Source organism: Polyodon spathula, chromosome 17, assembly GCF_017654505.1.
Source record: "Polyodon spathula isolate WHYD16114869_AA chromosome 17, ASM1765450v1, whole genome shotgun sequence".
In the NCBI taxonomy this organism is placed as follows: Eukaryota; Metazoa; Chordata; class Actinopteri; order Acipenseriformes; family Polyodontidae; genus Polyodon; species Polyodon spathula.
The window spans coordinates 11,787,802-11,812,781 of NC_054550.1; the positions used below are offsets into that span (position 1 = coordinate 11,787,802).

A 24,980-nucleotide genomic window follows, 5' to 3' on the forward strand; every position below is an offset into this window, starting at 1 on the left:
TAAGCTTTGTCTTACCTACTCAGATAAATTGGGCTACACAGAGGTATATCCCAATCAGTAATGGAATAGCATTTCTATTTCAGGAAACGTTTTTACAGTATTCTTAAATGTTACAGTGTATGTGTGATTGCTTGATCTGTAAGCAATTTGTTTAGTCAAATTTGATATATTTTGATGTGATCCCCCAGAGAAACAATTGCAGTTGAATGGAGTAACATGAAAAAACATTTCTTAACAAAGCATGCCATGCTTGCTTGCTTGCTTGCTCTAGTGTAAATAGAAATGAGTTATCTTTAGTTCATAACTTCATACTTTTACTGTGACTATTTTGTGTTAGTCCCAGGTTACATGCTGTTGTATCTTTTCCTCACAGGGTTTTTTATTCCTGGATTCCACAAACTTCTGCGGTTTCAAGCACACCACGACCAGATACTATCCAGACTGATTCCTAAGCTGAAGAAGCACTTGGTAATGGTTGTTTTTTGTCAGTTTTGTTCACATAAATAAATAGTTTTCAGTGCTGAAAGTAATTCTAGCTAATTAATTAAGTCTTACCTGCTGTGCACTTTCATTAGCTACATATGACTCACATGTGCAGTTTAAAAAAAAAACATTTAAATACAGGTATTTTTATTTTAAAACATGATAGCCAGGACTACTTTTGATTTTAATTTCCCATGCCTTACTCCTAGGACATCTGTTACACTTGCACATCCCTGGTCACTACACCCACCAGGGTGGACCAGGTCAAAGTAGATTATTGGATGAAAGCTGGCTGAATATTGTGTTCAGTTCTGGTTGAAAATTGTGTTCAGTCCTGGTCACCTCGCTACAAAAGAAAGAGTGCAAAGAAGAGCAACCAGAATTATTGCAAGTTTAAAAGGCATGTCATATGCAGACAAGCTAAAAGAATTGAATCTATTCAGTCTTGAACAAAGAAGACTACGTGGTGACCTGATTCAAGCATTCAAAATTTTAAAAGATATTGACAAAGTTGACCCAAAGGACTTTTTCAACTTGAAAAAAGAAACAAGGACCAGAGGTCACAAATGGAGATTAGACAAAGGGGCATTGAGAACAGAACATAGGAGGCACTTTTTTTACACAGAAAATTGTGAGGGTCTGGAACCAACTCCCCAAGAATGTTGTTGAAGCTGACACTCTGGGGTCCTTCAAGAACCCTTACCAAAAAAATAACATATACCAGCAATATTGCTGCGACCCGTCCCGTAACAGGTTGCAGCAACATTGCTGCAAACTCACAATTTACCATGCAAATTAGGTTGCTGCAACCTTTCTGTTGCAACTACTTGCAAAAATGTTGCAGTAATATTGCAGGAAACTTTTGTGCTGCTTTATTTATTAATTATATGGCAATCTAAAAAAAAAAAAAACACCACAAAAAGATCTCTAATGTATTACTTTTATTTAATTTATGTAGATCATAAATGAACATACACTTTACTGAGAATACACTCTCATACACCATATTGAGATGTATATACTGAAACACACATACTAAGATTACAAGTTTATACAAACTGAGATACACTGAACGGAGGTTACAAGCTCATACACTACTAATATATACACCATATACTAAAACATTCTGAGAATACACTATACGAGATGTACTGAAACACATATGCTGTATTAAAATTACAAGTTCATACGCTGAACTGAGACACTATACACTGAAATACTGTACATACTGTACAGAGATTACAAGCTTATACTCTACACACTCTATACTGAGAATACAAGCCTAGTGGAGGCTTTGAGTAAATTGTTCATGCTCATAACATCATAATGTTATTTGGTGGAATAACATTGTCAAAGCAGAAGGAAGCAAGTTTTCTTCCAGGACAACCTTGTACTTGGCTTGATTCATGCCAAAGCTCCCCGATTCCAGCCTTGCTGAAGCACCCCCAGATCATCACCGATCCTCCACCACATTTCACAGTGGGTGCGAGACACTGTGGCCTGTAGGCCTCTCCAGGTCTCCGTCTAACCATTAGACGACCAGGTGTTGGGCAAAGCTGAAAACTGGACTCATCTGGAGGTGCTTCAGCAAGGCTGGAATCGGGCAGATTTGTCTTTTTGCAGGACGCATGAATCAAGCCAAGTACAAGGTTGTCCTGGAAGAAAACTTGCTTCCTTCTGCTCTGACAATGTTCCCCAACTCTGAGGATTGTTTTTTTTGTGTTTAAAAATGAATCTGAACTTATTTTCTTTGCATTATTTGAGGTCTGACAACACTGCATCTTTTTTTGTTATTTTGACTAGTTGTCATTTTCTGCAAATAAATGCTCTAAATGACAATATTTTTATTTGGAATTTGGGAGAAATGTTGTCAGCAGTTTATAGAATAAAACAAAAATGTTCATTTTACCCAAACACGTACCTATAAATAGTAAAACCAGAGAAACTGATAATTTTGCAGTGGTCTCTTAATTTTTTCCAGAGCTGTATATGTGGCAGCTGGCTCTATATGAGTATATATATAGATATATATATATATATATATATATATATATATTATATTATAATATATTATACATATATAATATATTATAAACAAAGCAGTGAAAGATGTAGGCTGCACAGTTTTGTTTTTTTTTACCATTTTACATGTACGCATTAAAGTTGGATGTTTAAAAGTTGCATTATATATTTTTTAGGATTATTTCCATGTACCAGTACAGTATTTGTTCATGCATTAGATAGCTATGCTATGTTAAATGCTACAGTTGGCACTCAATAACCTAATGTAATTAATGGGTGGGTGGTCCAGGCCCAGGTCTGTTTCTGCTACCTTCCTGCTAACATATAAACCAGATTCTTCTTTGCAACCTCTCTGCTAACTTACAGCAAGGTTGCAGTTATCTGTAACCTTGCTGCTACGTAGATCACAGCAATGTTGCAGTTACCTGCAACCTTGCTGCTACCTAAGTACTTCCATTCTTGCAACCTTTTAGGTAACTGCAATCTTGTCGGTATATTTCTGCAACTAAACCTTTTTCATAAGAGAAGCTGCTTGATGAGATTCTAGGATCAATAAGCCACTAACAACCAAACGAGCAAAATGGGCCGAATGGCCTCCTCTCGTTTGTAAACTTTCTTATGTAATTGCTTTATCCAAGTGTAGTAACAGATATCATGTTTTAAAATAAATGTAACTGGAACGTGCCTTTTTTTTTTTTTTTCAAACTGCTTTTTTTTAATTTTTTTTAGTACAAATGCTCATAGATGTTTGCATGGCTTGTAGGCCAGCTTGCTTCCAGTTTAGCATGAGCAGCATCTAACCAGCATGGGTCAGGGTCTCGCTGTACTTCACAGAGGACTATCATTACTTTTGAGTAGCTGGTGAATTTAAGGCTGGATAACTGTAAAGGCCTGTTCCCTTTCAAGTAATAAATATAACCATTACTGAATGGGTATTTATTTCCTAAAGACCTGAATCCTGAATATCATATGCCAAAGCTGCTCACTGAACCTGTGACACAGTCATGGCCTGCCCCCGAGGGCACAAAAGGGCTGTGGTCGTGATCTCGGCGCCATTTTTCATTTTTCGGAGAGCCTTCTTCAGATAAGTACATTGTTGCTTCTATGTGTATATATTTATGGTTTTACACAAATTATATCTGATATTTAAACGAATCTTTGTAATAGTTTTTACTAATTATACTTTTGTGTGCACTATAGCCTGTTGCTTGTTGCGTCCCGCTGTGGCCTTGTGCCCCGCTTGAAGCCAGTGGCTGGAGTCACTCCTTTCCAGGGATCCAGCAACATAAGTCAGCTGTCTGTGCTCTCCCACCAGGCTGCATAGCTCCTGCTGGAGCTTATTTTATTTCTCGTTTTTGCTTTTTAGCACCATGTGAGATGTTTTATATTATTTATGTAATTATTTAATTAATGTTTTTTGTTGAGAAAGTGTTTTCTCTTTGTGTGTGTGCTGTTTTTTTACAGATATAACGCGCAGGCCTGTCTGCAACGTGGTGCTCGGCACACGTGCAGCTAAAGCAGCTGCTGGGTTCAGCAGCACTGCGCAGGACCAAGGTACTTGCTTCGGTTGTTGTTTGCAATTTCAACCTCAGTATCTTGATGCCATTTTGGTGACAGCTTTTAGCATCACATTTACAAAGGCTGTTAGTCCATTAAACAGCACTGGCCCCGGACCTAAAGTCAACGAAACGGTACTATACTGACCCGGTTCCAACTGGTACCATACCCATAACGACCCGGAGCTAAAGTCACCAAAACGATACTGACGCGGAAACGTCCCACTAGCGACCCAGTACCATACCGATCTGGTGCAAAAGCCACTGAACCAGTACTGAAACGGTGTGGTGCTGACCAGGTTCCTAACCAGTACTGCACCTGTCCTGAACCAGTACTGACCCGGTTATAAATACACCAAACTGGTACCGAACTGACCTAGTACCTTCCAGGTTATGACCCCGTTCCAGCCCGCTACTTAACTGTTCTCAAGTCACTGGTCCAGTCCCGCAGTGGACGAGATACTGCAGCAGTCTCACCACACCACTATGGAGCTGGTTCGCCTGCTTCCCAAATGGCAAACTGGCACCCTGAGCCCCAGCAGCCACAAAGACCAGCACCGCCAGCTGTGCCCACTGCCAGAGGTAATGTTTGGATCCAGCCGCCGGCTACTTGCCACGGAGGCTTTAATAGGTTTGGCTGCCCTGTGCAGAGACAGAAGCCACAGGCTAAGCAGCAGCCCTAGGAATTTGTTGCCACAGGCCCAGGACCTCCTCAGGGAGCCATCTGGACTATTGGTGTCATTGCACCACAGGCATCTGGGTGCTTACTACCGTTCAGATCGGCTGTTCGCTGCAGTTCAAACACGGTCTCGCTCTCTTTCGGAGCGTGACTGCAACAGGACCCACAAGATGCCACTGTGGTGTCTCAGGAGGTGACAGCTCTGCTGCAAAAGCGGGCTATTTGCAGGATACACCCCCTCAACTTGGAGGAAGGGTTCTACTCTAGGTACTTCCTAGTTCCCAAGCCTCAGGCCACTCAACCTCAAGGTCAACCTGCATCTGAGCCGACGGAGGTTCAAAATGTTGACAATGCAACAGCTGTTGCAGTCCATCAGGCCAGGCGACTGGTTCACCATGGTGAACCTTAGACGCCTATTTCCACATTCCTATAAAACCAGTGCACAGGAAGTACTTACGGTTCATCTTTCAAGGAACAGTGTACGAATTCCGTGTCTTGCCATTTGTCCTCTCGCTAGTTCCCCGTGCCTTCTCGAAGTGCTTGGACGCTATCTTGGCCCCATTTGAGACTCAAAGGCATCAGAGTACTCAATTATCTGAACACTGGCTAATTTGTGCCCGGTCTTCAGCATAGGTAGAGGCTCACAAGGAACTGGTCACCGGCCGCTCTCAATGTTTGGGCTTTATGGTGAGTCATGTGAAGAGCCAGCTCACGCCTTCCCGCACAGACTCCTCTCTAGGAGTGTGCTCGGGCTCCGGGTCCATGCTGGCCACTCTGTCGGACAGCAGAGTGCACAGCTCAACAGAGCACTCACGGTAGTGACATTACAGAAACTTCTACCATTGGTTGCTTTCATATATTGCAGAATACCATTTGTATAACAATGACCTCGTTTTCAGCCGATTTGACAGTGAAGCATCACACATAGGAGGACCAACCATGTGTCCAACAGCTTGAGAAACACATTGTGTAATTTTTTTTATATTTCTGTACTTTTAAACCTCACTGATTTTGTAAAGAAGTCAAAAGAAATAGGTACAGAAGATACTGAATGTACCTTTCATGTATGTGAAACATGCCATGTAATTGTTTTCTTTTAAATAGAATTAAAACATTTTGCTGCATACAAGTCTCTGTTTGGATGAGATGCAAATATTTCAAGCCATCTGGTCCTGCTGTCGCTGTAATGAGTGCTTGCTGTGGGGAGGTGCCATTTTAGAAAAAGTTTAAACGAACAAATGAAATGCCACCACATGAAGTCATAGAGCACCTGTTCTGTACTGCCTGGTGGCACATGTGTTTTATTCATACAGTAGTAGCCTCCATATTCTGTTACCTTACAGTTGTTTCAACCATTTTTACTATAAAAAATTATAGTAACACAGCAGATTATTCAAACATTTATAACCATAGTTGGGAATGCATAGGTCTGTATGCCACACTTAAATGTTTATATACTGTATATAGAGAGAACCAGTTGCCAGTATCCAGTTGTGATGAAACTTGGTCAGGACATTATTTAGCACAAGGTGGTAAGAGTATCAGAATATGGGGTATAGGTAGGTGCCTGTCTTTCCATCAGTGCGTATTTACATAAACCACACATATTCTGACATGGCTACTGGTACTGTAAATTTGGGATTAAAAAAAAAAAAAAAACTACTGGATAATGAAGATCCGAATCTGAAGAACATGGATAATTTCGCATACTACACTCTAAATATATTGGCTCACTGGCTGATATATTAAGGCTGAATCTTGGGAATCTGGTTTTCCTGAAACTATGCATGGCATTGTGGCACCGGAGAGTCCAATGAACAGCAACCAGACCAACCCTAGGGCTTGAGGAATGAGCAATAAACTGAAAGAACTAAACATATGTACACATGAACATAGAAGAATTAGGAGGGACCTGATTGAAGTCTTTAAAATCTTAAAAGGAATTGATATAATTAACCTCAACCAGTACTTTGAGCGCAGTACAGAAACCAGGACTAGAGGACACAGTTTGAAATTAAGTGGCGATAGATGGAAGGAGACATATTACACATTACTGAATCACTTTCAGCCTTTAAGACCCACCTGAGATTATTGAGCTGCTAGGAACCAGACTAACACAGATAAACTGCATGGGCAGCTCAGAATCTTCTTACATGTTGTCTGACAGTTTTGCTTGTTTTACCAATTTGCTTATTGTACCTGTGTACGGAGTGTGGCACTTCATGCATCTAATGTTGATGCAGTCTGTGTTTCGGTATTTCAGCTTTAGTTCAGTTCTAGTTTAATCTTGTGGTTGAGATTCAATTGCATGACCAGCCAAACCTTTTTCAACACCCCCTAAAGCTCTGTCAGGCTCAGGCCAGGAGACTGGTTGGAGGAACATAAGAACTAAACAAAATTCTAGAATGAGAAAAGGCCATTCGGCCCACCTATGCTCACTCTCTTTAATGCTAGCTTGGTCCGTTAGCAGTCAGGAGAGGAATAACAAAAAAACCCAAACCAAGTTAATAGTTACCTCTGAGAATCTGAAGCCTGTTCCAATGGTTGACCACCTTTTCTGTGAAAAAGCTCCTTCTCCCCTTGGTTCTGAATATGCCCTTCTTCAGCTTCCACCCTAGCCCCTGGTTCTGTTCTCTGTGACCTGTGAAAAATAATTCTCAGCAGTTACTTTGTTAAACACCCGTTTTAATGATTTGCCAGAACTTGGGGGCCTATAACAGACTCCCGCTATTAAACCTTTAGATTTGTTTTCATTTAATGTAATCCATATTGATTCATTAGTCGTTTTTAATATATATTGTGACCCCTCCTCTCTTATCGGGTCTGTCTTTCCTAACTAACTTGTATCCTTCCATGTCAAACTTGTCTCCATCGTTTGGAGTTAACCAGGATTCCGTTATTCCTATGTCATAGTTATCCACATTGACTACGGTTTCTAATTCTAGAAATGTATTTCTGTTGCTTCTTGTATTTACATATAGGCATTTCAGTTCATGAACGTTGGTAACAATGTGGTTGCAGTTTGTTGCTTGCTGTATACTTTGTAGTGTAGCTTCCCTTGGTTCTAGCCTCCCTGCTCCCCAATTCCCTAGTTTAAACTCCCCTCGTGTTCAGGTGCAGCCCGTCCCACCTGTACAGACCACTCCTGGAGGAGAAGGTTCCCCAGTGACCCATGAACCTGTACCCCTTTTGGCTATACCAGTTCTTTAGCCACGTGTTAAAACTATCATAGAGGCTTTACTTTTAATCCTTTACCTGTTTACCTGTGTCGTTTTTTCCTACGTGAACGACAACTGGATCCTCCCCAGCCCACACCAAGAGCCTGTCCACCTGTGTTGTGATATGGTGCTCCCATGTCCGGTAAGGCCGTCTCTCTGATGGGAGCAAACCTGTTCGAAACACTCAGCTCTGCAGTGGCTGTTCCTTCTATTCCATCCCAATGTAACCCAGTTCCTACCCAGTACTGACTGATAGGGTTATCCAGAGAAGTCCACATTCTGCAAACCTGGCACTGCATGTTGAACTTTATATTAAATTTGGGTTTGTTTCCAAGGGAGAGCTCACATCCAGCTCACAACCGCACTTCACCACATCACTGCACAGAACAGCGGAGCATGGACACTTGGACCACATCCAGCATGACCACAGAGCACAGTTTCGTGCATGGAGGATTGTGATCCAAGTGTCCTTGCTCCGCAGTGCTATACAGTGATGTGGTGAAGTGTGTTTGTGAGCTGGCTCCGTGGCTGCAGCTCTCGCTCTCCGTCTCACTCCTCTGCAACAACAAACAAATCAAAAACAATAAATTCAGGCTCTGGCCGTATATCTCATTTCAGTGCAAGGGCCTGTACTCCCGCAACTGCATCCAGCCCATTGCCATGGTTTATCCAATTGTTGCTTGACCCAGATCTGATCGCAGTGGAGTTGTACTTGCAGTTACGCACTTCCCTAAGATGTCCGACTTCCGGTTTCCTCCCACTGCCGAGTTGACCCGTCTTTGAGGAAGTGTACTACCATCCTTACCCACCGCTCTTTACAATCTATTCTTTCTCTCTTTATCACAGAGCTATATAAATAGACTGGTAACTTACCCTTCTATTGCGTTTCATTCATTCGCATCCCTCTGCCTCCCCCAGCTCTACTCTTGTTGCTACCCCTTTGGTACTGTCTGCCTCGTCCAGCAGGCTAGGTGATGGATCCTTAAGCCACGCGGGTTTGAGACTTCTTCATTTCTGTACATTGCATAATCATCAATAAAATATTCCTAATTCACATTTCTGTATTGTGGGGGTTTGTTCTGCTCTGCTGAATTCAAAATTAAAGCGATCGGTGAAAATAAAAATGAGTAAAACTGAACCTCATATTCAGTATATAGCAAGATTATTATACTCTCAAAAATGTTAAATTTAGAAGCACTGAAGTGAACTAGATAGATTAAATGACAAATGTTTCAACTAGCCTTGAAGTAAAGAATGTCCTTACCAAATATAATCACAATTGGATGTATAGTTTCTAGATACTGGGTGTATACAGTGGCTTGCGAAAGTATTGACCCCCCTTGGCATTTTTCCTATTTTGTTGCCTTACAACCTGGAATTAAAGTTGATTTTTATTTGGATTTCATGTAATGGACATACACAAAATAGTCCAAATTGGTGAAGTGAAATGAAAAAAATAACTTGTTCAAAAAAATTCTAAAAAATAAATAATGGATAAGTGGTGCATGCATAAGTATTCACCCCCTTTGCTATTAAGCCTCTAAATAAGATCTGGTGCAACCAATTACCTTCAGAAGTCACATAATTAGTTAAATAAAGTCCACCTGTGTGCAATCTAAGTGTCACATGATCTGTCACATGATCTCAGTATATATACACCTGTTCTGAAAGGCCCCAGAGTCTGCAACACCACTAAGCAAGGGGCACCACCAAGCAAGCGGCACCATGAAGACCAAGGAGCTCTCCAAACAGGTCAGGGACAAAGTTGTGGAGAAGTACATATCAGGGTTGGGTTATAAAAAAATATCAGAAACTTTGAACATCCCACAGAGCACCATTAAAGCCATTATTAAAAAATGGAAAGAATATGGCACCACAACAAACCTGGCAAGAGAGGGCCACCCACCAAAACTTATGGACCAGGCAAGGAGGGCATTAATCAGAGAGGCAACAAAGAGACCAAAGATAACCCTGAAGGAGCTGCAAAGCTCCACAGCGGAGATTGGAGTATCTGTCCATAGGACCACTTTAAGCCGTATACTCCATAGAGCTGGGCTTTACGGAAGAGTGGCCAGAAAAAAGCCATTTCTTAAAGAAAAAAATAGGCAAACACGTTTGGTGTTTGCCAAAAGGCATGTGGGAGACTCCCCAAACATATGGAAGAAGGTACTCTGGTCAGATGAGACTAAAATTTAGCTTTTTGGCCATCAAGGAAAACGCTATGTCTGGTGCAAACCCAACACCTCTCATCACCCCGAGAACACCATCCCCACAGTGAAGCATGGTGGTGGCAGCATCATGCTGTGGGGATGTTTTTCATCGGCAGGGACTGGGAAACTGGTCAGAATTGAAGGAATGATGGATGGCGCTAAATACAGGGAAATTCTTGAGGGAAACCTGTTTCAGTCTTCCTGAGATTTGAGGATGGGACGGAGGTTCACCTTCCAGCAGGACAATGACCTTAAGCATACTGCTAAAGCAACACTCGAGTGGTTTACGGGGAAACATTTAAATGTCTTGGAATGGCCTAGTCAAAGCCCAGACCTCAGTCCAATTGAGAATCTATGGTATGACTTAAAGATTGCTGTACACCAGCGAAACCCATCCAACTTGAAGGAGCTGGAGCAGTTTTGCCTTGAAGAATGGGCAAAAATCCCAGTGGCTAGATGTGCCAAGCTTATAGATACATACCCCAAGAGACTTGCAGCTGTAATTGCTGCAAAAGGTGGCTTACAAAGTATTGACTTTGGGGGGGGTGAATACTTATGCACACTCAAGTGTTCTGTTTTTTTGTCTTATTTCTTGTTTGTTTCATAATAAAAAATATTTTGCATCTTCAAAGTGGTAGGCATGTTGTGTAAATCAAATGATACAAACCCCCAAAAAATCCATTTTAATTCCAGGTTGTAAGGCAACAAAATAGGAAAAATGCCAAGGGGGGTCAATACTTTCGCAAGCCACTGTACATGGTTCTCGTATTTCCCAGTAGCAAGAGCCACTAAAGAAAACCCCTTGTGAAATACTGGCGTGTAACTGTCTGTTTTGTTGTTGAATTTCCACAGCCACTGTGTCTCAGTAATAATAATCATTACTTTTGAATTCTAGGACAGGGAGCAGATGTCTACAGGGATTTATACCACCAAATGGTTCCTCCAGTGTTTTATAGACAGGGTAAGTGTTTAATCCTTCAAGTATATTGGAAGTAAATATTATCTGTGATTTTTTTTGTTTTGTTTTGTTTTCCCTCCAAATGTTGCTGTATTTCAAAGCTGAAAACCAAGCCACTTCACCAATATAACACCCAGGTCAGAGAATCTGTACCCCTAATTGTGTGTCTGCATACATAGGCCTCCATTTTAAATAACACTGGAGAATGGAGATCTTGCAAGTCTTTAATTACGCATCTCATCTGGGGTGGATTTAAAAAAAAAAACAGCTTGAAATACTTGGACTTGTGTTATCTATTTACTCCTTTATCTAATTACTCAGTACAAGCTAACAGGAAATTGTTTTTCGCTCAAATTAATGTTTTTTTTTGTTTGTTTGTTATGTATACCTTTAGTCTGTGAGACCACAAATACATACACTGGAGTAACAGTGATATGTCAAAATATCACTATTTCCAATGGGAAAACGGGCAAATGTGTGACTTCGTTCACATAAAGTCAGAAAAAAACAACATATGAATCCAAATTAACATGTATTTGTACAAAAGATTTAGAAGTGAGTAGTTTTTCGAGATTTACGATTATACTGTAAATACATCTCAAAACTACTCACTTCTAAATCTTTTGTAGTCATCTTTGTATTACTTTAGTATAAATACATGTTAATTTGGATTCATATGTTGTTTTTTTCTGACTTTATGTGAACGAAAAAACACACATTTGCCCATTTTCCCATTGGACGTAGTGATATTTTGAAATATCACTGTCCTGGTCACAAAAGCAAAGTTTGTGGGGAATAATAGCCATTTTCTATACTTTTGAGGCATAAGCAATTAGGAAATAACACTTACTACCCAGGAACAAAAAAAAAAAAAAAAAAAAAAAAAATGGTTACACTGTGTTATCAATGTCAGTGCAGTAACAGTTACTATTATACAGTTTTTTGCCTTTGTTAAAGCATTAAAAAGTGCAATAAAAAGTGCAATAAAGCATAGTCAAACCATGATGTTGTGAAGCTTCCCCTATGAAGTTTCCCTTCTATCATGTCCCAAGTTATTTCTGCTGTTCAGTGTTGGCTATATATTTAATCTCTACGTACATCTGCAGATTGGAGTGTGGTACCAAGGTACATATGAAAATAAGAAAATTTACGAACGAGAGGAGACCAGTGTGGCAAAGTGCCTACCCCTGTGTGTATTTTATGTTGTGTGTTAATGTTGGTGTATAGTCATTGGTACATGGGATATAAACAGGTCTGTGTAACACGAGTGTTTAAAATGTATATTTGTATTTAGGCACGAGGATTGCACAGCACTTCACGTGCAGGTAAAAAGTAATATGTGAGCACGGGGAATTGCACTTTATTAATTCACGTGCAGTTGTATCGCAACTCCAGTTGAATGATTGATTAGCAAACGAGTCTCGGTACAGCTGCGTAAAAGCTGCATGTTTTCACCCACTTGGGGTTGTGTATGCGGTGAGTGGAGAACGGGATTGGAGACGGAGGTAATTGTAATAGTAATAAGTAAAATGGAAGCTCACCGTGTTTTGTTCGTGATAGTCCGTTTTGTTTGTTTGTTTATTTTGGCTACCAGTGCTGTGTCCTGTGTTTTTGTTTGTTACAACAGTTTATTTTCTGTCTTTCTATGCACTATTAAATGCTGAGCGAGACCATTCGCTCAGCTCCACCAAACTCCACCTCTCTCTCTCTGTTTATTTCCCAGTTTCTGTTTCTGGTCTGACGTCCCCCACTTAATTAATATCGAATTCGTTCATTAGAATGGTAAATGTTATACGTATATGATTTATTTTGGGACTGCATTGTGTGAAATCAGGAAAATAGAAATGTGATCAAGTAAAAATTAGTAACTTAGAAAAAGTTATTTCACAAGAGTATTTTTAACTGAATGCATTTTGTAAGATTTGTTACTGTGTCCGAATGAAGATGGGAGTGAACTTGCTTACATCCAAAACAGCCAATCATTGAAATGATAATGAGAAATATGCTAATGAGATATTTTCTGTGATTCGATAGTCTTGACTATGTCTTGCCCATTTCCAATGTTATAACAATGCAGAATGAGAAAACACGCTATCAGAGAAATAAAACTCTCAAAGAAAAGGAAGACACTGAACATGAAAGCTGTCTCTTGGACGCATAAACTGAATGTGAATGCAATCAGACTGAATCATTGCTAAGACAATACTCTCAACATTTCAACTTCATGGAACAAATACAGCAGCTGGAAAACGACTTCATGAAGAAATTATCCTAACTCTGCGTTCCTATGTCGGACCAGGTCCAACATTTACAATTTACACATTATTGAGGAGTTTGCTGATAAACCGAGTGATCAGGAGAGGATTTATCAGTATGCACGTCTATAAAGAGATATGTGAAAAATACAGCTAATAAGAGGTGGGGCTTGGCTGGAGATACAGTACTGAGTGTCCTATTGCAATTCAATGCCTTTTAAACCTGTTTTACTCTGAAAAAATATATATTTTAAACAGCGCTTGTGAAAATATATTAGACCTGACGCACCTGACAAGCGGTGAATAGATGGACCGCAAAGGGTTAATTCAAACGATGAATAAAAATACTTTGTAGCTACTAATTCTAAAAGTATCCTAAAACACATGAACAAGTAAAGATAATTTGAAGTTACTTAACACCAAAGTGTTTTTTTTTTTTAAAAATCTTTTCGGGTTGGTGCTGCATCACTGGAAACAAACAATATTGAAGCGCACAGGAAGAGGAAACCATTTGCTGTGTGGCTTCATTACACAGAGGGACATGGAGTCCTGAAGAAAAAGCCATATTGTTTTTCTTCAAAATCTTTTAACTGTGAAGAGAACTACGAACTGAAGATCAAATATCTAAACTGAAATGCTTTTAACCACGAGGAAAAGTTTATATACAGTAATTCTTCACATAAGGTCTGGCAACTTGCAACCTTCTTCACATAATGTCTATGGGTGTACATTTATCCCATTGAAAACTCGATTAATTAAGAAAAATTTATGAATTAATGATATTAATTATTATCACATACAACTTAATAGTGTAAATTTTTATATACTATTAATATATATATATATATATATATATATATATATATATATATATATATATATATATATATATATATATATAATAATTACAACTGAATATATGGTTAATTTTTCTTAAACATACTTAGTATAATAGTGTAGTATACATTGGAAACAAATTATAACAATCTAATACAAGCTGCTTTTTATTTTTGTAACTTAAAATAAAAGAAAGTATTACTTTCAACAAGATGTATGTGTTGATTTTGACTGTTGAATAGCACTGATATATGATAACATTGAATCAGAATTGAATATTGTCTAAAGCTTAACTCATATGTCGAATGAATCAATCATATATAGTCCCGTGAAAAAGTATTTGCCCCCATCTGATTTTCTGCATTTTTGCACATTTTTCACATTGAATTAGGACAGATCTTTTTGTGGGTATATAGAGGGAGTCTGAGAGAAAAAATCAAACCAAAGTTTGATGCTACTTCTTTCATTTGTTTGGTGTGCAAGGTAATCAAACATGCAATCTTCAGGTGTGAAAGTTATTGCCCCCCCCCCCCCCTAGTTAACTCAACCCAATTAAAGGGATAGTTAGCGTCAGCTGTTTGAATACTTTGGTTAACAATCAGGCCTGATTTGGGCCAGCTCTGCTCAATATAAATCTGACTAACTTTGTCCCTTACCATCAGAGTGAAGTTGTCAGCACACAGGTTCTAGAGGCACATCATGCCACAATCAAAAGAAATTCCTGAAGACCTCTGGAAAAAGTTGTTGATGCCTATCAGTCTGGAAAGAGTTACAAAGCCATTTCTAAGGCTCTGGGGCTCCAGCAAACCACAGTCAGAGAACATAAGGTCCAAATGGAGAAAGTTGGGCACAGTAGTGAATCTTCCCAGCACAGGCCATCCTGCCAAAATCTCTCCAACAGCAAAGCGTAAAATCGTCCAGGAAGTCACAAAAAACCCTAGAACAACATCCAGAGATCTGCAGGCCTCTCTCACCTCAGCGAAGGTCAGTGTTCATGACTCCACCTTCAGAAAGACACTGGGCAAAAATGGGATTCATGGCAGAGTTGCAAGACGGAAACCACTGCTCATTAAGGAGAACATGAATGCCCGTCTCAAGTTTGCCAAAAAGCACCTGGATGATCTTCAAGAGTTCCTAAACCCCATTGAGGTGTTGTGGCAGGACCTGAAACCCACAAATGTCACCGAGTTGAAGCAGTTCTGCATGAAGGAATGAGCCAAAATTCCTCCACGGTGCTGTGAGAGACTGATCAATAACCAGAATTCTAAATGACTAGAGTAATTTTAGATGTCCTTATCTATTTCTGCCCTACATTAAGTATGTATGCATGTATGTGTGTTAATGGCTCTTTCTTCCTGAACAGACCCCCTTTACACTGACCCTTCGTCTATGGGATATCTATATTTTGGAAGGTGAACGGATCCTGACAGCAATGGCTTACACCATACTCAAACTGCACAAGAGTAAGGACCTTTTTTTTTTTTTTTTAAGGAGAAACATACTTGAGTCATGGTACTGTTATAGAACTGAATGTTCAGAATACAAATGTGCATACTAAGATTTCCTAAAAAACAGTTAATGTTAACCTGAGGAGAAGTTTTTTTTTGCCCAAAGATGTCTTCATTGATAGAACCCGCAGATCAATAACTTTTAATCTAAGAGACTAGTTTATCCCAGAGATGCAGCCAACTATTGAGTAAAAATTTAAAATTGTTTGGTTTCCTAAACGTAGCTAGTTTAACTGAATATAAAGATTTTGTCGCACTGGATGCATGGTGAGCGAATTTCCCTCTCTGGGTGTCACAGCAAGTGCGACACCTCGTACATCATGCCACAACCAATGTGACTGTTTCCATTCCTATCAATGGCTACTTGCCAAGCGCCGGCTGTGAGGAGTGTTTAAAGATATTAATAACAAGTTCTAAAAGCGGTTGCGGTCAGTTCCTTTTTTTAAGTCCTTCAAAGGAATTCCTGAGAGAGGCACAATACTCAATGGAAGAGAGTGTTCATGTTTGAAGTGCAGTCTTATGGAGTCCATGTTTACTGTTTTTATACTCTGAATAAAGCAATGCAATGATGTGTAACAGGACAGAACTGGGCGTGAAATGGCTCGATCAAGCAGCTTAAACACTATGCAAAAGAGCCAGGCTTGTTTGAATTCATGGGTGTAGAATTTTAGCCTCATTTTACCAACAGTAACAACATAACCACAGTGCATCACACAGTACTGACATAACCATAACCACAGTGCATCACACAGTACTGACATAACCATAACCACGGTGCATCACACAGTACTGACATAACCATAACCACGGTGCATCACACAGTACTGACATAACCATAACCACGGTGCATCACACAGTACTGACATAACCATAACCACGGTGCATCACACAGTACTGACATAACCATAACCACGGTGCATCACACAGTACTGACATAACCATAACCACGGTGCATCACACAGTACTGACATAACCATAACCACGGTGCATCACACAATACTGACAGTTGCACATGGCACTGGAGCAGATGGGCAGTGGAATAGGTTAGTTTTCTCCCCAAATGTATAGTATTGGGATTACAAAAGAGCAGCAAAAGTAAAGAATGGTAGATCACCTACACTGTTTAACTCTTATAGTCCATAAGTATTAAAGACACAACAGTGCTCAACACTGACAAATATTTGGACAAGAAGACTTTTTCATTTGAAGACAATGAAAAAGACTTCTGGTCCAATCTTTGTCATTTAAATAAAATATTTTAATATTTCTAAATGTAACTATTTTAAACTAAAGCTGCAGAAAATATGAATCATTTTAATTGAAAAATGTATTTGGCGTTTAGATCCACAAGACTGCATAATTTTTAAAATCTTTTGTTTCAGAGATCCTGTTGAAGATGTCCTTAGAAGAGCTGCGTGAGTTTCTTCAAGAGAATATTGTCAGATCTTTTCATTTGAATGATGACATTGTCATAGAGCAGCTCCAAGCATCCATGACTGAACTGCGGAAAATGAAGCTTGATCTTCCACCTCCAGGTATTGAAAATTTGTCCTCTTTTTTTAAATAAATGAAATTCATGTCTTAAGAAAAAAAAATGCTTATTTTGAAATTATGCATATTTTCCAAATATTTCCAAAGAGCTAAAAATTGTTTCTTAATTAGCCAGCTCTAGTGCAGACCAGGACAACTAGAATAACATGATTCTTTGGTTATTTACTTAGAAAAATGGTTCTGTTCCTAGTGACAATGGTGGGTAGAGAGCCAATACATTACAACTTCAACGTTCTCTGTCCAACGGTTGTTATATATTTACACTGAAAAGAATGTCATTCAGAACTTGTCCAGACAAGCCCCTGCACAATATCAGGTTATAATTAATTGCCTCATTTATGTTATGAATGGGTTTAATGAATATATTTTCATTTTTTAAACAGCAAAGCCTGATGAATTTCCAAAGAAACCACTTGGCCAGGAGATAGAAGTCTCCCTTATACCTATGAAACCACACCATGCTGCCAATGGGAAGAATCAGATTGCCAGGCCAGAGTCGGTCAAACTCAAAACTGAGGGAGATCAGGAAAGGATACTGTCAGATAACAGCCCTCTGTCACTCAATGAGAGCAATTCTAATACAGTTAATGGTAAAAACCTACCCATTCCTTCTCCAGAGCCCATTCTGGTTCATGCTTATAAACCTCACAATGACTCATCGCCAGGAGAGCAGCCCTTCACTCTTGCTGCAAGCCAAGTCTATGTCTCAGAAACAAGCCGGCCTCTGATTTTGGAAAACCCTAGCAATTTTTCAGCAAGAGACAATAACAAGGATGTTATTTCAGAAAAGGAGGGTACCCCCTTGTTAGAAAACCTTGCAGGTCCTGCTATGGAAGGAGGTTTCCAAGCAACAGAGGGGTGCTTTCCTGCCTTAGAGGAAAAAACTAAAGCAGGAGGGAGCCAAGTTGCCATTCACACAGAGCAACAGCAAGAGCTAAATGACTGGCCCCCACCGTATGTACCTGTTGAGACTGATAGTACATGCTCTACTGCTCAGGTGGTAGAGAATGAGGAATTATTCATACAACAGCCAGAAGACTTTGACTTGCCTCCACCCCCATCAGAATTGTATCTTTGTGATGACTGTTGCACTGCTGTCCTACCTCAAGATGATATTTCTTTCTCAGAAGACCTACCACTGCCCTTGGATCCAGTTCCCCTCCTAATTAAGGAGGACTTCTCCGTTCCCCCGCCTATACCAGAAGACAATATGGTTACTCTTGGGGTACCGGAACACTTGGGAGAAAGACGGCCCTCAAATACATCTCATTATGATAATTTGTCAGAAGGGGAATTTGAGGATCAGTACTTGGGTAAACTTCTTGAAATGACTGATACTGGATCTCAAAGTGAAATTGCAGCACAAAGCTCAGAAATATCCAACCTTTCCAAACCTCCTGATGACAGTTCAAGCATGCCGGCACTGTTGGAAAAAGAGAACTTTGCAATGTTTCTTCCACCATTACCACCCCCGCCGCCCCCACCTTTACCCTTTTACCCACCAAAGCAAACATCTGCAGCTTCTTCTAGACAACCCCCATTCCTCCAGATTTATGAGACCAATCAAGATCTGGGCTACACAGGGCAAGAGTGCAGCAGGACTGTTACCAACCAATCGTCTGTTCAAGTGGAGGTACTGAGTCCATTTCAAATAGTCAAATCCACCACCCCCATCCATATGGCCTACGCCCAGGGGCGCAACCACTTGAATCAAAAGCAAATAGCATTGCCCACCCAGGACGAGTTGATAGAAAGCTGTAATGAAGCAGCTAAGCTCTTCATAGTTGAAGAGGGGGAACCTACACATTGCTCAAGAGACATTTCTACTGTGTTAGTGAGAAGGAAGCCTTCTCCCAGCCTAACCTTGCTGCCCCCTGCAGTAAAAGCTAAATCAGTCCCCACAGCCCATTCAGATACAGAATTCAATCAGGCACACTCCTCAAACCCCCAGCTTTCTAAATCAGTAACATTTTAAATTACAGCTTGATGGTAGTGGGCAGACTTTAAAGTTCATATGTCACCTATTTCAATCTGATTATATTTTATTAAACTACACTATAATAGTGTTCTAAAATATATATATATATATATATATATATATATATATATATATATATATATATATATATATATATATATATATATATATATATATATATATATATATATATAGCATTTATACTTTTGCGCTGTAACTATAAGAAATTTACAATCTAAAGCCCTGATTTCGAATCTTGACATCTGTGACGTCATTAGGGGAAAACGCGAACCATAAACCATAAACATGCATGCATATGTCTATGGCATAAACAAAACGATCATACATACACGCCTATTTCGCATTGCATGAAATAAAAAAGTACTGTATTCCGTGAAAGTAAAATCAACAAGTTTGTCAATGCACAATGCAATGATCACTTCTACAACACGGAACACAGAGACTAAAGCTTTTGTTTGTTGGTTTCTGGCAGGTACAAATTTAAATTTTTCTCTTTTGTAAGACACAAGTTTACAAACACCTGTTCATGAAGACAATCATCAAGTGACCATTGATTAGAAAAGGGGACTGTTGTCGTCTTTGGTAAACCTTTAGAAACCGCAATAATACTTTTTTTTTTTTTTTTTTTTTTTTTTAAACCAGCCTTAATTAAACAATTTTTTATTGTTTACTAGTATCTCCAGAAAACATTTTTAAATGGCTGGATCTATAAGACACTTCATACAGATATAAAAATGATTACCATGAAAAAATTCTTACCCTGTGCTCTAGTGCTCAACACTACTAGGCTATCCACTGCACATAATCAGTTCTCTGGAAGTGCTGTATTTGTTTTTTTCAGATGTTGTTAATATTATTATTATTATTATTATTATTATACAATATACCGTTCTCAAATAAACTCTGTGGCCCAAAACTACCCATAGAAAATAAACATGAGCATGGCTTTCATATTGCTGACTTAATAAAAACAATAACATCAGAGTACTATAAACCAGTACAAACACATTGCGTGCTCAAGATTTCTGATGCAGAAATAAATGAATAAAAATGAATCCACTCATCCAGCTTTTTTAGGTAAGCTTTCGGTTTTCAATTCTATCTTTAAGGTAATGGTCATATGTACATTACTTGGTAAGGGCACCTGCCAAGAAATAATAATTCCGTGCAGTTCACAAGGAGGCTAGGCCTATTTAATTTCACTAAAGCATAAGTGTTTATTTCACAAATGAAGTTGAAGAGCTGTACATGACCTTGCAAGTCATCTTGGCCCAGTAATATAAACAATGCTTTGTTCTTGAAGTCGATGGGAAATGGTAAACACTATTTGCAAGATATAAATGGTAAAGCAAACCAAATATAGAAATACACATTTTTTTATTGCCATAAATGAACTGCTAGCCGGGGTTAACTGTATACAAGAACAATATTCAGAGTTGCCGACCTGCAGACAAGGGGGCGTGTCGCTCGCATTCCTCATGCCAGCATGGTTATTTTGGAGGTTCAAAACAGCCTGGAATTGGGCCTCAAACCACTTATTCTTCCTCCCCACAATTTCTTTCTTTACACACCACACCCCCGCTGCCCTTACTATAATACAGACTACTCAAAACATCGGAGAAATTCGTAATGATCGATTTCACAGTCTGAAGCCATGTATATCTCTCAGCTGTTCCTGGTATGTGTTCCCCTAGTGACGTCACGCCGACTCCGTGCTTCTCCGGTGTGTTGTCGGTATTTTCTGGAATTATTGATAGTTTTACTCTCGATGCTCTGAAAATTGATTATGGAGATTTAATTTCTTGCTCATTGTGAAAGTAAACAAAGTACAACCACAAAGCCAAAAAATGATTTTCTATGTGAGATATGGACTTTATGTTTGCCAAACACTTTGTGAATAATTTTTTTTTTTTTTTTTTACTGGAACTGTGTACTCTATCCCTGGAAATTGTTTTGCTTTGATATGTATTAGTCACGTATCCAGGGTCATTCATTAGCTGTGGAATAAAACCAAACAAAAACTGGGCTCAAATGGCCTTCAGCTCAACATTAGATCCCGTGGCTTAGTAAGTAACAGCTCCCAAACTGAGCATGAGTGTTCTCTGGTTTGAGTCAAGTGTCAGGTAGACACTACAAAACAATGGAGTAAGTATCTGATTGGTCTTTTTTCCACAGTTCATTTAGTGATCCGGGGTCCAGTGTGTACGTAATAAATACCAAAGCTATCACAGTTATGTGTAACAGTAACATATTAAGTGCCAATTTCTGACCAACTTTCTGCATTTTCCAAAATGAGCAGCTGTTACACAAGCTTCTTCCTTCATTAGATGTAAACATACTGTGCAATTGTTAATGCTTTAACTTTTAGAAATGTGTAAATGTCTTGCAAGTTTTCATAACCTTTTATGTACTACTTTGAAAAGTATAGTTTTTAAAGTTTAAATTTTTTAGATTCTCATCGTTATTTTTTAACTTATTTTACATGACTTTTTGATCTTGTTCTACTTTTAAAAAACAGAAGTACAATGGAATATATGAAGGACTAATGACCAACTTAAATGTATTTATTTATTGAATTGTGCATGGACGGTTATTCAAAGAGCAGCAAAAATCTGTATTTTAAAACAGAAATGTTTTATTTTTTACATGTTTTAAATGCACAATACAGCATTGGCTTTTTATTAACTTCTGTGCTTAAGATCTGTAATCTGCAATTTCCTAATGGTGGATGTCATTCTTGTTTAGGATCATTGTGCTTTCTATATCATTCACTATTACTGTAGTTGCTTAGATTATTATTTACCAGGCTAATGAACTATTTCAACAATATGTCCGTCAACCACTTCAAAAAGCTCTCAAGGGAGAAGGGTTGAAAAAGGACCACAAGGGCTGTGTATCTGTAATCCCTGTCCCCTCTGAAATCGGGATATTTGTTTACACATTTTTTCATTTTCTAACTTCGTTACAGGGAGCATATATTACAGTTGCACACCTACGGTAGTTATTAAAACCCATTTAGAAATTCAGCTGGTCGAATATTTTACTTTGACAGAATGGTCATTAATGATGTAAGCAGAAACCACAATGAAGAATAATAGAAGACGCACATAGTTGGGTATGAAACAGGAATCAAATATCCTGAATTTGGATGATCTAAAAATCCCTGTAATGACTATTGGTAATCTGGATATTAACAGATCTACATGTCCCTAATAAAGATACTAGAATCCACCCCCAAAGTATTTATTAACACTTACCATGGTTTCTCTTACGTGAATAGGTATCCGAAGTAAAAGTGGTGTTTTGTTTTTTACTTGGCAAATATAAAATCAGAATCCACAGGTAACCATTATAATTGATATATTCTATCTTGCCATGGAAACAAATACTATATTGAAAAAAAAGTCTTTGTAACTTCATGTAGGTACGTGCAAAAAACATTCTGATAATATACAGTGCCTATAGCTGGGAATTAAAATGCTCTTTTTTTCATTTATCTACACTGCTACCCCTCATTCTGTGACAAAAAGAGTCTAGAAATTTGTAGAAAATGTATTTAAAATAAAAAAAAATGAAATAGCTTGGGTGGATAAGTGTCCACCCCCTCTGTAGTAGCAATCCTAAATTAGCTCAGGTGTAACCAATCGCATTCAAAATCACACACCAAGTGGCCTCAACCTGTGTTAAATTGTAGTGATTCACATGATTTCAGGATAAATTCAGCCATTCCTGTAGGTTCCCTCTGCTAGGTAGTGCATTTCAAGCAAAGACTCAACCATAAGCACCAAGGCAGGACAAAGTTGTTGAAAGGCACAGATCAGGGGATGGGTATAAAAAAAAAAAAAATCAAGGCCTTGAATATCCCTTGGAGCACGGTCAAGACTATTATTAAGAAGTGGAAGGTATATGACACCACCAAGACCCTGCCAAAATCAGGCCGTCCCTCCAGTCTGGATGACTGAGCAAGAAAGACTGATCAGAGAGGCTACCAAGAGGCCAATTGCAACTTTGCAAGAGCTACAGGCTTTTATGGCCAAGACTGGTCAGGTTGTGCATGTGACAACAATATCCCAAGTACTCCACAAATCTGGCTTGTATGGCAGGGTGGCAAGAAGGAAGCCATTACTCAAGAATCCATTTTGAAGTATGCAAAAAAAAATCACTCAGGAGATTCTGTAGCCATGTGGCAAAAAGTTTTGTGGTCTGACGAAACTAAAATAGAACTTTTTGGCCTACATGCAAAGCGTTATGTTTGGCGCAAACCCAACACAACACATCACCCAAAGAACACCATTCCTACTGTGAAGCATGGTGCTGGTAGCATCATGTTATGCAGATGTTTCTCACTGGCAGGGACTGGGACACTTGTCAGGATGGAAGGGAAAATGAATGGAGCAAAGTACAGAGAAGTCCTTGAGGGAAAACCTGCGACCCTCTACAAGAAAGCTGAAACTGGAACGTAAGTTCACCTTTCAGCATGAGAATGATCCAAATCACACAGCCAAAGCTACACTGGAGTGGCTAAGGAACAAAAAGGTAAATGTCCTTGAGTGGCCCAGTCAGAGCCCTGACCTAAATCCAATTGAAAATTTGTGGCATGACTTGAATATTGCTGTCCATCAATGCTTCCCAAGGGACTTGACAGAGCTTGAACAGTTTTGTAAAGAAGAATGCTCAAATATTGCCAAATTTAGGTGTGCAAAGTTGGTAGAGACCTATCCCAACAGATTCACAGCTGTAATTGCTGCCAAAGGTGCTTCCACCAAGTATTAACTCGGGGGGTGGAGACTTATCCAATTATGATCTTTCAGTTTTGTATTTTTAAGATATAAATTTTTCCTCAATAAAAACTTTTTTCCCCTTAACCCAGTGTGGAGTATGGTGTGTAGATAAGTGGAAAAAAATCCTCATTTAAATGCATGAAACTCTGAGGCACTGACACAACAAAATGTGAAAAAAGTTCAAGGGAGTGTGGACTTTCTATAGGCACTGTACATGTTCCTACGTCATGACGATCCCTGGTCGTCGGCTTCATTTAAAAACAACCTTCGCCATTATCACTCTCACTAAAACAAGTGCAGTACAACAGAAAGGAAATAATACATTGAAAATAAAAACAGGGACATTCAACCAAACAATGATGTGAATGATTCTAAAGCAAAACGGTTCAGACCACTAACTGAGAATTTAAAGAGACATTTTTAAAAGAGCAACAATATGGAAATACACAGGAAAAACAGTTATACTACTATAAACCTCACAACATCATGTTTGCATTCAGTGGGAGTAATGAGAAACAAAATAAAATAACACAAAATATAACCCCCCTCTTTTTTAAGCATCACTAACATTCTGTATGATAATTTCACTCTGTAGGTTTTGTCAGCAATATCACACACAGTATAGCTGAGGGGTCCCAGCACAGCAAGGAGGGGGGGGGGTTACATTTTTTATACTTTGAAAATATACATTACTTCAGCAGTTAATGAATAAAAACAACAGTAGTAAAAAAAACACTTTATTCTATTTCTTGGTAACCTATAAGATTTGCAACAGATAAAACAATTTATAGACACATTTTTAAGTTGTATTCATTTTTGTATGCTTCAACATGTGTGTGTGTGTGTGTGTCTATATATATATATATATATATATATATATATATATATATATATATATATATATATATATATATTATAATATA

At 38.8% G+C, this 24,980-nt stretch overlaps 1 protein-coding gene across 1 annotated transcript in view; it reads left to right on the plus strand.

The window, feature by feature from the left end:
• LOC121330143 (USP6 N-terminal-like protein) overlaps positions 1 to 19,336 on the plus strand; it is a 100,225-nt gene extending 80,889 nt beyond the window's left edge. Inside the window, exons 10-14 of the mRNA XM_041276443.1 lie at positions 374 to 468; positions 11,064 to 11,129; positions 15,582 to 15,681; positions 17,109 to 17,261; positions 17,661 to 19,336. Of these exons, the coding sequence (XP_041132377.1) occupies positions 374 to 468; positions 11,064 to 11,129; positions 15,582 to 15,681; positions 17,109 to 17,261; positions 17,661 to 19,252 (2,006 nt within the window). The 3' untranslated portion in view covers positions 19,253 to 19,336. The remainder of the gene's footprint in view (positions 1 to 373; positions 469 to 11,063; positions 11,130 to 15,581; positions 15,682 to 17,108; positions 17,262 to 17,660) is intronic.
• The last annotated feature ends 5,644 nt before the right edge of the window (positions 19,337 to 24,980 follow it).